The following is a 12,833-nucleotide window of genomic DNA, read 5'->3' as shown; positions in this document are numbered from 1 at the left end:
GATATGAAGTCCGTGCCGGCCGCTCCGAGGTCGCGGTGCGAGCTGTGCACCGCGACTTCACAGGTCGCCCCGGCAAGTCGGATCGCTCCTATGTGAGCCTGCTCTTAAACATAAATCATAAAACACCAACTTATCCTAAAAGAAAAATATGGCATTAGTAGCGCAGACAAAACGTGGTCAGAATCAGCAAAATAATTTTCCCCATAAAACATCCATAAACAAAATTAGGCACAGTCCATCAAAAAGCTCAGTCTATGAGTGAATAGATGTAATATGCTCCAGGAAAAGGAAAACAGGTATCCCAATGTGCAGCTGAAATGAACCACCTCACACTCCTCCACCAGTCAATAGACCCAGAGAAGATGGAAACTCACCAGAGGACGATGCCTACCCACTCTCATGGATAAGGCACAAAAGCGTGGATAACAATCAGCAAAGATTCCACTAGAGTGGCCTTCACTTCATCTTATATCCCGCGCTGGTCCCGGATTGGCATCCCCTAAGGTTTCCCCTGGATAAGCAATGCCCTTCTCCTCCACTCCTCCAATCACTCGCAATCTCCATATACACTCAAATGAGCGTTTTTGACACTCTTTGAAGATGCTGGCTGGTATTCCACCTATAAACACCATCTATAAAAGCTTTGGATGGAAAATTAAAATTCAGCAGATCATCCACAAACATCCAGGGGAAACCTTAGGGGATGCCAATCCGGGACCAGCGCGGGATATAAGGTCAAGTGATGGCCACTCTTGTAGAATCTTTGATGATTGTTAACCACGCTTTTGTGCCTTATCCATGAGAGTGGGTAGGCATCGTCCTCTGGTGAGTTTCCATCTTTTCTGGGTCTATCGACACACTGGTGGAGGGGTGTGAGGTGGTTCATTTCAGCTGCACATTGGGATACCTGTTTTTCTTTTATTGGAACATATTACATCTATTCACTTATAGACTCTGTCAAGACTGAGCTTTTTGATGGACTGTGGCTTATTTTGTCTATGGATGTTTTATGGGGAAAATTCTTTTGCTGATTCTGACCATATTTTGTCTGCACTATTAATGCCATATTTTTCTTTTAGGATAAGTTGGTGTTTTATGATTGTCAGGAGCTTACTGCTGTGCGCAGGTGCACTAGTAGCCTTTCTGCTGTGAATTTGCGTACGCCAGTGCGTGTGCGCAGAGGTGTCCTCACGTTCGCGAAAGCTTATGCACATGCGCGCACAAATCACCATTGGCGCCAAACGGCTTATTTAAGTGCAGCAACCACACTAGGCCTTTGCTTTTTGATCTTCATCTGTTCCTGTGTCGCCTGTGCCTTTACCTGTTGTTTCCTGATCGTCTGACCCGGCTTACCTTTGACCTTGCTTGCCTGCTGCCCGCCCTAACCCCGGCTCGTCTTGACTACACTTCTGCCTTATCCTGATCTGTTTATCCGCTATTGGACTTGGACCTACTCTTCGCCCTGGCTGGGTGACCCTGAGGACTGCGACCTGTTGCTAGCATGCAGCGAAATCCATCTCCACCATCAGGAGCTCTGGTGAACACCGGCTAGTGCTTAGACCCACGCACATCAGGTGAACCTGTGTCTTCCGCCAAGGTGTCCTGTCGACATTTCTGCCCCTGGATTCCACGTATCATTTTGGGCTCTCTATCAGGTGAGAATTCCCTCTACCCGTCAGGCTCTGCCATGGCGATCCTGACAGATGCACAATGAAAACCCGTGGCTTCATGGAACTAAGACAGGCTTCATCCACCTGCTGGCCTGTATACAATTTTTGATCAATTTTTAGGCATTTTTGCCAAGGTGCCCCTGAAGACATCCCAGGGTGCCTGGGCACCCTGGTTGAAAAAGTCTGCTCTATAGTGTGTACTTGTCTCAATCCAGAGCACTATCTGCTGCCCTGTTCCTCCACTATCAGCATGAGTCACTTCTGTCAAATATTCCTGACACCAAGAGAAAAATAGTGTCAGGGGAGGGAGCTCCAGCACACAGCCTGTAAGTGACAGCCTCTGCTCGGTTCCTGTGTGCTGTTTGGAGAGGGGTGTGTCCCTTCCCTCCTAATCCGCTCTCAGAGCTCTCCTCACTGAGCTCTGCAGTGTGTACTTTCAGCTTCCTGCCCCCGGTTTTCTGACTGCTCACATAAGCTTTATAAATTCTGCACTTTGCACGGCTGTAGAGATGCGAAGACTGCAGATAAACAGGTACAACTTAAGTTGTAGGTTTTTTCCATCTGTGTGTCACCTGAAGCCAGTCACTTCACTGGGTATATGGAAGGGTTTACAACCACGTTCTCAATGAATGCAAAGCATTCTCTGATTGAACAAGGTGGAGAGGCAGGGCGGTGACGTCCCACTATCCAACTCGTCCAATCAGAGAATACTTTACATTCATTGAGAAAACACAAAACATTCTTTGAATGGCACCTGTGGCGGGTGAGCAAACTCCTGTGTTCAGAATGCAGCAGGGCAGCCACTTGGCATAGGACCTGGAAGCTAGTGGAGATGACTGGAGGAGCGGTGCCCAATACAGTGATTTCCAGCTTCCAGAGGGATCCCACAGTTATGGTCTATACATAGTTACATTGATCCAAGCTGAACCAATGTTACTTTGTAAAAATATCCATACCTGGAATTCTTTAACCACTTGCTATTTTGAATACTTTATTTTTTCTCTCACATTTTATTTTTATCTATTACTTTGTTACAGATACTTCTATAGCACCGACATTTTATGTGGTGCTTTATATATGCTGTATATCATACAATTGCATGTTAAAATCTGCATTCTTTTTTTTGTTTGAAAATTACCCCCATTGTTATGTATTTACTGGAACCGAGGCCCTGGAGAATAAAATGGCGGCTGTTCAATTTTTTTTTAATGTCTCACGATATTTACACAGCGGTGTATCAAATGCACATTTTCAGAAAAAAATATACTAAAATGAATTTTAGTGAAAACCACATTTTACTACCCAATTTCTGGTAACATTTAAAATATAAGGGTTGTGTTGAATAAATAGATACAAACATGTCAAGATTTTAAATTGCATGCACCCGAGAAATGGCGACAAACTGTGGTGCTTAAGATTTTTCATTGGTGATGCTTTAACCAATTTTGGACCGGAAGATTTTCCTCCTTAATGACCAGGCCATTTTTTTGCGATTCGGCACTGCGTTACTTTAATGGACAATTGCATGTTTGTGCGACGCTGTACCCAAATAAATTTGAATTTTGTTTTTTTTCCCACAAATAGAGCTTTCTTTTGGTGTTATTTGATAAACAAAAAAAGAGCCAACAATTCTGAAAAAAAAAAAAAACTATTTTTCACTTTCTGCTATATAACATTCCCCCAAAAAAATTTTAAATCAATTTTTTTCATAATTTTATGCCAATTTGTATTCTGCTACATATTTTTAGTAAAAAAAAATCCCAAAAAGAGTATTTTGCACAAAAGTTATCGCATCTACTAACTAGGAGAAAGATTTGTCATTTTTATTTATATATTTTTTCTTTACTTGTAATGGCGGCGATCTACGATTTTTAGTGGGACTGTGACATTGCGGAGGACAGATCGAACCCTTAACTGACATTTTTGAAAATTTTGGGGGTACCAGTGACATTACTACAGTAATCAGTGTTAAAAATATGCACTGTTACTGTAATAATTGCACTGGCAGGGAAGGGGTTAACCCAGGGGTGATCAAAGGGTTAATTGTGAGCCTAAGGGGTGTTTTCTACCTGTGAGGGGGATGTGCTTTTGGAATCAATACATGTGTTCCTTAATAGGAGGAACACAGGAGCTCTGCATTGATTCCAGAAAGAACAACGGTCTGCTGTGTTTACAACAGCAGACCTCCATTCTGTCTTCACGGGGAGCGATCGCAGGTGCCTGGCGGCAATCACGGCCGCCGGCTCCATTGATCGGCTTCCCTGCTGGCGAGTGGGTGCACGCAACCTCAGGATCGCTCCTGCGGACTACTGTACAGGTACGGCGATTCGCTGGAACCTGCCTACCTGCCGCTGTATAACTGCGGGGGGTGGTCGGCAAGTGGTTAAAAGCCTTTACAGGTTATCAGTTTATCGTTATCCGTAAATGATGGTCCTAGAACTATTTTGCTGTTTACAATGACCTATGCGTACATTTGCATTGGGGTGTATTTATTTATTTCGTTTATTAATTTTATTATTTTTTAAATTACATTTTTTTTTTTTTATACTTTTTAAAATGTTTTTTTTTTTTTTTATTTATTTAACATTTGTCAGGAGCGTTAGCACCAGCATCCTTGTTTTGGCTATTGCATTCTTCTTACCGGTCTGTCCACCTGCAAGGCAATTGATATGGCCAGTCTCTGGGTGGAGAACAAACCTGATTTAAGGCCGGCCTATCCTGCAGTCTCATGCGTGTGATTGTAACACATGCTCAAGCTCCCTTTGTCTGTCCTGCTCTGCTGTCTGGTTTCCCTCATTGACTACCTTAGATCGGATATCGACTATTCTCTGAACTCTCAACTATTGTGGTGGAGGGATCTGAAGACCCCAAACCCCTCCTCTGCACTTAAGCATTCAAAACGCCAAGTTTGGCTGCTTTGAATGCTGTACGTTTTTTGACGTTGGCGCCGCCAGTACCCAGAAGTGATGGCATGCCATCACTTCCGGGTACGCGGTGGCGCCAAATTCAAAGAAATGGAGACCCAGGTAAGACGGCGGCAGTATAGGTAGGATTCCCGGGTCTCCCGGTGGGATAGGAGACCCGGGCGAGCCGCGGAAGGCGGCTGGAGCGGGGGCGTCCCCTCCCGCTCCTTGGAATGACAGCCGAGTGGCTTCTCAGCCGTATCGGTTGTCATTTCAAGACAGCCGACCGTTGGCTATGGACGCCGGTACTAAGGTGATGCCTCTAGCTGCAGGCATCACACCGGTACAAGCACTTTCCCTGAAATATCGGCAATATCGGTAAATAAAAAGCCGCTTCCGATATATCGGGGAAAGTCCATATCGGCTTTTCCGATAATTGGTCGATCTCTACTAGGCACCATAGCATTGTGTATAAGTTCTGGGGGCAACCGAGTACAGGTTGGCCTGCTTGCCTTATGGGAAAGGGAGCTGCTATAGGTGAAGAACACAGAAACTAGCTATAGTGTCTGACAACATACGATAGGGGTAAGCGTGACAAGGTTATTGCTATCACAAGGGGGCTAACAAGCCCCCCTATGTGATAGCTTTGGGTAGGTGACAAGTATTCTTTATGAAGACATCATGGGTTTATTAGATCTCCAATGTCTCCCTTGCCCTTCAAAACATCTATTGAAGCACAGGCTGGGACAGGCAGCTGGTCTCTTAGAGCTTCATTAGTCACAGAGGAGATCAGGGAGCGGATGTTCCTCTATCTCCTCTGTGTGAAGTGATCCCAGCCATTTAACTCGGACCACCCACCATGTATTTAAGTCGGTACTTTGACGTTAAATACCGGGGTTATGGCAGTAGATTACTACTATAACCCCATATTTTTTTTAAACGGCGGGAGGTCCGCTTTAACAATAGGGTGGTCCCAGCTGCGGATTCGGCGTGGGATTACTTTTATGGGCGGCAGGAGAGGTGCCCCTCCCTCTCCTGCCGCTTACCGGAGCTGTCGGTAGCGGGGAAAATGATCCGGCCCCTCAGGCAGGAAGTTGAGTGAGGGCAAGATGGCCCTCACTCAACTCTCTGGCCTTGGAGGACCGCAGTGACGTCATACGTCGCTTCCTAGCAACGGATCTAAAGAGCCCTGAAAAAAAATGACTTTTTCTTTTTTAGTGTAGATGTGAGATGTGAGGTCTTTTTGACCCCAGATCTCACATTAAAGAGGACCTGTCCTGCTTATTTCTATTACAAGGGATGTTTACATTCCTTGTAATAGGAATAAAAGTGATCACGTTTTTTTTCTTCTTCTAAAGAACAGTGTAAAAATAAAAGATAAAATAAATAGGAAAAAGAAAAAATGAAAGTGCCCCGTCGCTGTTGGCTCGTGCGCAGAACTGAATAAATACGCAAGTCGTGCCCACATATGTAAACGGTGTTCAAATCACACATGTGAGGTATCGCCACGATCGTTAGACCAAGAACAATAATTTGAGCCCTAGACCTCCTCTGTAACTCTAAACTGTTATCCTTACGAATTTTGTAAAATGTCGCCTATGTGGATTTTTAAGTACCAATGTTTCTTGCCATTCCACGAGCGTGCGCAATTTTGACATGTTGTGTATCTATCTAATCGGCGTAACATTATCTTTCACATTATAGAAAAAAATTGCGTTTGTAAGACCGCTGTGCAAATACGGTGTGATAAAATGATTTTGCAACGATCTCCATTTTCTTTTCTACAATATCTAATGTTTTGGGTTTCTAAGTAGTTTTCTAGCAAAAAAAAAAAAAAAATATATTATTTTAACTTGTAAACAACAAGGGTCAGAAAAAGGCCCGTTCCAGAAGTGGTTAATATATTTTTTGTAATACAGTGCCAAATACCAGCGCAAAGAGGTATACAGTAATAAAGATTATATAGTAAATAAATAATAGATACCACTCATAAATGAATAATATTAAAGTGCAATGTGCAATTCATGTGCAATTCATGTGCAAATAATATCCTGTGGTAACCCCACTGCGGGGTTATAAATATTTGAATTAGTGGAAAATGCAATAAATAAATAAAATAGTTAAAATAGTGCCAGTCCAATATATAAACGAAGATAAGCAGTGGTAGTCCAATAGATGGATAAAAACCAAGAAAAGTATCTCTCCGAGCCACAGACACCCTATCCCTAAGGATTGCTATACCAATTTCCTTACTGGGACACAAGCTTTACCGACCCTTCTGGCTATATAAGAGGAACTTCGGACTATCTTTTTCCCCCTGAGGAAGACTAATTAATTGAAACGCGTAGGGGTCTTGGGTCCCACATTCAGTTCCTTAGTACATGTGTATGTATGATATACTCGGAACCTGATCTGCTTCCTGTTTTATTAGGCATCTAGAGGAATGTCAATATGTCTTCACATTTTGTATCTTTTACCTATTTGATTTATATATGTTAATAAAGAATATATTTTTTTAATCCATCTACATCTCCTGCTTTACCTGTATCTTTGATTATACATTTGTACCATTTACATTTAAGCATCAGAAACATCCCATTCCCCCGCTCTTTTCCTGGAGGAGGTCCTTGGTTGGGACTAACCTCACAGGTTATTCTTGTTTTCATATATAGTGAGGGCTTCTCAAATTTGATCGCAAAGGTGGAAATACGCTTTAAGTTCATGTACCACAGTCACATTTACTGGAGATTGAAGAATTGGGTCTTTGTCCTCATTGGTTTGTAATTTTGTTGCACTTTATTTTCCAGAGAAGAAAGATGTTGCACAGAGCCTGGAGAGCTACACCTCAAAATGTGCTGGCACCATGGAGCCCATTCAGCTACCAGAGGGTTTAACGCTGCCCCCTGTGCCCTTCACCAAGCTGCCCATTGTGAGGTATGGATTTTTTTTAAACAATGACGTTAAAATGTAGATCAGGGGTCTTCAGTTCTTCAGGAACTACAATTCCCATCATGCCTAGTCATGTCTGTGAATGTCAGAGTTTTACAATGCCTCATGGGACTTGCAGAAAAAAGAGAAATTTGTCTATGATTTGCCACATATATATTGTCTAGTTTCCTCCATCCCTATATGTATATATAAGCAAGGACAAGAACAAGAGTGTGGGACTTTGAGTGAGGTCAACTAGACTTGGGATTTTATTAAATTAATAACTGTACACATAAACATATTTGGTAACATGAACACATACAGAGATATAATATACAATAAATTGCATAGTACATATTGAATCAACAAAAAATACACATGCATCATTTCTAGGATCAAACCAGGATCTCTCAAGAAAAAATTGATACAATAAGACATCATAATCTCTGTTTGCTCACAAATTAAAATATGTTATGTTTCAATGGTATATTTGAGTAATTTGTAGGCTCGACGCGTTTCATGGACCTCCGCCCATTCATCAGGAGCTTGAATGTAAGTTTGTATGTCTAAGAATAAAAATATAAATTATGATAATGAACTTGTATAATATAAAAATTGTAATGAAGAGTATAATGGAAAAAGCACTACCTGAAGTAGTGTCACAGATCCATGAGCCATCCGGTATAGGAGAGGGAGACTGGAGCCACTCCAGGGGACGCCTGACCCGGGGCTGAGGCATGGAAAAGGGGCCATGGGCAGTGGAATGCGGCTTTGAGAGCTTCAGAATGATACTTCAGCGAGAGAAGCAGTGAGGGCACACTGGGACCACAATGGAGTCTAAAATTGTATAAATATCAAAAAAGGCCTCATGGGACTTGTAGTTCCGCAACAGCTGGAGGGCCGTAGTTTGGAGATCCCTGAGTAGATGTTCCCAAAATGTGTCCGTCTCAGAAGATTATGCTGAGCTGTGCCGCTGGAGATGGCTTTCAACTTCATCCCCCATTCCAGTAAAGATTTGACTCTGACTGAGGCTAAGCCTATCCTCCGGCATCACCGATTTTCCTACTACTGTAGAAGCTTTGTAGATCCACGGCAGCCAACTTATTGCCCTTTGGCATTTATTATGTGGTCCTCTGGGTCGTTTCCTGCACATAGTTGCTTACTCAAGCCAGTGAAGATAACATCTAATAATAAAATAGTGTGAAAGAAATAGAATATGCCACTTAACTACTATTTTTTTTTTGTGTTGTCCATCTTTTTCCTTTTTTTTTTTTTTTCTTCTGATCTTTTATATTGGATGAAGTGGGACAAGTCATTTTTTTAACACAGTGATCTGTAAAGGGGATGAAGTAAGAGTTGTTTTTTTTCGAATGCCTCTTTCTCCATTTACATACAGTGCATCCGGAAAGAATTCACAGCGCTTCACTTTTTCCACATTTTGTTATGTCACAGCCTTATTCCAAAAATGGATTAAATCCAATATTTTCCTCAAAATTCTACAAACAATACCCTATAATGACAACATGAAAAAAGTTTGTTTGAAATCTTTGCAAATGTATTAAAAAAAAAAAAAAAAAATATCACATGTACATAAGTATTTCACAGCCTTGCCATGACACTCTCAATATTGAGCTCAGGTGCATCCTGTTACCACTCATCTTCCTTGAGATGTTTCTACAACTTGATTGGAGTGATAAATTCAGTGGATTGGACATGATTTAGAAAGACACACATCTGTCTATATAAGGTCCCACAGTTACCAGTGCATGTCAGAGCACAAACCAAGCCATGAAGTCCAAGGAGATGTCTGTAGACCTCCGAGACAGGATTGTATGGAGGCACAGATCTGGGGAAGGGCACAAAAAAGTTTCTGTAGCATTGAATTTCCCAATAAGCACAGTGGCCTCCATCTTCTATAATTGGAAAAAGTTTGGAACCACCAGGACTCTTCCTAGTGCGTGCGGCCAAGCTACACTGAGCAATCAGGGGAGAAGGGCCTTAGTCAGGGAGGTGACCAAGAACCTGATGGTTACTCTGACAGAGCTCCAGCGAGTCTCTGTGGAGAGAGTAAAACATCCTGGAAGAACAACCATCTCTGCAGCACTCCACCAATCAGGCCTGTATGGTAGAGTGGCCAGACGGAAGTCAATTCTCCAACATATTTCCCTTTGGAATAATTCATTATGTTTTGTATTTTTGATTTTATTAGGCCAAATTGTTGGGGGTTTGGGATAGATAAGGTGCTGATGAGGTGTTGCAGGCCACCAGACTTAGGCTGGTTCTTATTGGTCAGTAGAGCCTTATGGTGGTACGAGTTAGGACTGCTGTTTTGTAGATGATGCCAGAATGATCGCGCCCTCTTCTGTATTGCAAGAAGTAAGGGAAATCTGCCCAGCTCAGACCGGCAAGCACTGTTGGAGGTGCTCTGGTGGACTTGGAGGAGGTGCTTGAAGAATTCCATATAAAATATTTCTGTTGGACTGGAGTCCCATTTGGATTGGTCTGGGTAGGTGACAGGACCCCAAACCTCACTGCCGTAAAGGATTGAGGTGATGACGCTATCAAAGTTTCTAAGACAGACTCTCACTGGTGGTTTTAGGTGGTACAGTTGTCTTTTAGTGCCTCTATGGCTGACTTGAACTTTCTGATTGATTAATTTCTAGGCCGAGGTAATTGTAGCTGTTAGTTTCATCATGAGTGCAATTGTTTAATGTAAATTAAGGGCTCTTTGTTCGATTTATGATCTTTATTTGGAAGACCATGATTTTTGTTTTCTTTGAGGTTATGGGTAGTGCCCATGTGGCACTTTTTTCTCCAGCACTTCCAGGCTGTCTTGTAGGCCTTTCTCTGTTGGTGACAGAACTAATGCCCCATACACACGTGCAGATTATCTGCAGACTTTTGTCTGCAGACTTACCTTTTCTATGTAGTGCAAGGGCCTACCGGATTGCATACAAATTGAAAATGTTTAGATTTGACCTCATATTATATGGTTTTGGTAAGTCTGCAGACAAAAGTCTGCAGATAATCTGCACGTGTGTATAGGGGCATAAGAGGTCATCTGCATACAGCAGGAACTTCACCTCAGTGTCATGCAGAGTCAGTTCAGGTGCTGGAAAGGATTCTAAAGCTGCAGCCAGTTTATTGATGTAGATGTTGAGGAGAGTTGGACTTAGGCTGCTGCCCTGTCTGACTCCTCTTGCCTGCCGAAAGTGTTCAGTTCTTTCCCCACTCACCTTTAAGCTGCAGCTGTTCTCTGTATATGAGCTCTTGATGACATCATATGTTTCCCTTTACTCTCTGTCTCTCTCTCCCCCCTCTCTCTCTCCTCCCCTCTCTCTCTCCCCCCTCTCTCTATCCCCCCTCTCTCTATCCCCCCTCTCTCTATCCCCCCTCTCTCTATCCCCCTCTCTCTCTCTCCCGTCTCTCTCTCTCTCCCTCTCTCTCTCTCTCTCTCTCCCCCCCCGTCCCTCTCTCTCTCCCCTCTCTCCCCTCTCTCTCCCCTCTCTCTCCCCTCTCTCTCTCTCTCCCCTCTCTCCCCTCTCTCCCCTCTCTCCCCTCTCCCACTCTCTCCACTCTCTCCCCTCTCTCCCCTCCCCTCTCTTCTCTCTCCCCTCTCTTCTCTCTCTTCTCTCTCTCTCTCCCCCCTCTCTCTCTCTCTCTCTCCCCTCTCTCTCTCTCTCTCTCTCTCTCTCTCTCTCTCTCTCTCTCTCTCTCTCTCTCTCTCTCCCTCTCTCTCTCCCCCTCTCTCTCTCTCTCTCTCTCTCTCTCTCTCTCTCTCCCCCCTCTCTCTCTCTCTCTCTCTCCCCCCCTCTCTCTCTCTCTCTCTCTCTCTCTCTCTCTCTCCCCCCCTCTCTCTCTCTCTCTCCCCCCTCTCTCTCCTCTCTCTCTCTCTCTCTCTCTCTCTCTCCCCCCTCTCTCTCTCTCTCTCCCCTCTCTCTCCCCCTCTCTCTCTCTCTCTCTCTCTCTCCCCCCTCTCTCTCCACCTCCCCCCCTCTCTCTCTCTCCCCCCTCCCCTTCTCCCCCCTCTCCCCACCCCCACCCTCTCCCCACCCCCCATCTATCTGTCTGTCTGTCTATCTATCTATCTATCTATCTATCTATCTATCTATCTATCTATCTATCACTCTTTGTTTCTCTAAAGACTAAATAAAAGCAAACTATTTTAAATGACAACCGTCCTGTTCCCAGGTGACCTTATATACTTAATTAAATCTCTTTCCTCATGCTTTGATGTAAAATATATCAATCCTTCACGTCCTGCGGATCTGCATCCTTTTACAGGCATCCGACACACAGCGGATAGCGCACATGTTTTGTGCACTTTGGGGTTAACGCTGTTCCTACCTTCCCTGCGCCTCTCAGTGAATTGTATCCTAAATGTTTGGGTTTCCTTTCTGTCCTTGATGGCAGAACTTTGATCTCTTCCTGCAGCAAAATGACGATAATGGGGTCACCACCTGCAGCGTCAGCCGCTGTGAAATTGTCACCCTTCTCGCCCTCTCATCTCATCAACAAAGTAGAAAGATGAAGGGAGGAGGAGATGCCTTATTCACTTAGTGTGTTCCACTTTCCGAACAACTTGATAAATTTTGGTAGGTCTTATTGTGTGTTTTTAAAGGGAGCCGTTATCTGGAATAGGAGATTTCTGTAACTGGGACACCAACAACACAAAGCTATATTTTTAGGTAGGTGAACTGATTTACTCACTAAAATATTTATAATTCACTAAACTGACGCTTGTAGTTGATACACCCACCACATTGCATAGACAGGAGGGTAAACATTGATGTCAATTGGGATGCAGCAGCTGCACATACACAGCTGCTGCTCCCAATCTGTGCAAGCTCACGGCCCCGAACCCAGACAGTGTTGCATTCAGGGCCATGCCTCCACATATGGCACTTTTCCACTGCAAGTACCGGCTCGGCTCTACTCGGCCCTGCTTGGCCCGGTTTGCTTTTCGGTACGGTACGGTATGGTTTGCTTTTCCACTAAAGTAGTACTAAAGTTAAGTGGGTGGGATAACAATGGGGTGGGTGGGATTCTCTGACCAATCAGTGGCTAGTAGTGACTGCATGCAAAGGATTGTGGGATATGGTACCAGTTATGGTACCTGTTGGAACCACAATCGAGTAGGTACTGTTTTTTCTGAGCCATACCATTCGGTTCCATGCAGTGGAAAAGCGCTGCCGTACCGTACCGAACCGTTCCGACACCGTACCATGCGGTACCAGCAATGGAAAAGCACAAAAGCGTGCCGAACTGTTCGGTTCCATGCAGTGGAAAAGCGCCAATAGATGCATAGATGTCAGATTGGGAGCCACTGCAT

At 43.8% G+C, this 12,833-nt stretch overlaps 1 protein-coding gene across 1 annotated transcript in view; it reads left to right on the top strand.

Annotated features, from left to right (window-relative positions):
• Nucleotides 1-12,833, top strand: part of TRAPPC9 (trafficking protein particle complex subunit 9) — a gene marked incomplete at its 5' end in the record, with an annotated part of 911,701 nt that overhangs the window by 100,753 nt on the left and 798,115 nt on the right. Inside the window, one exon of the mRNA XM_082257414.1 lies at nt 7,381-7,507. Coding sequence (XP_082113540.1) covers nt 7,381-7,507 — 127 coding nt within the window. The remainder of the gene's footprint in view (nt 1-7,380; nt 7,508-12,833) is intronic.

Source organism: Pelophylax lessonae, assembly GCF_965119305.1.
Source record: "Pelophylax lessonae genome assembly, chromosome: 5".
NCBI lineage: Eukaryota > Metazoa > Chordata > Amphibia > Anura > Ranidae > Pelophylax > Pelophylax lessonae.
This window is presented reverse-complemented; position numbering and strand designations above follow the sequence as displayed.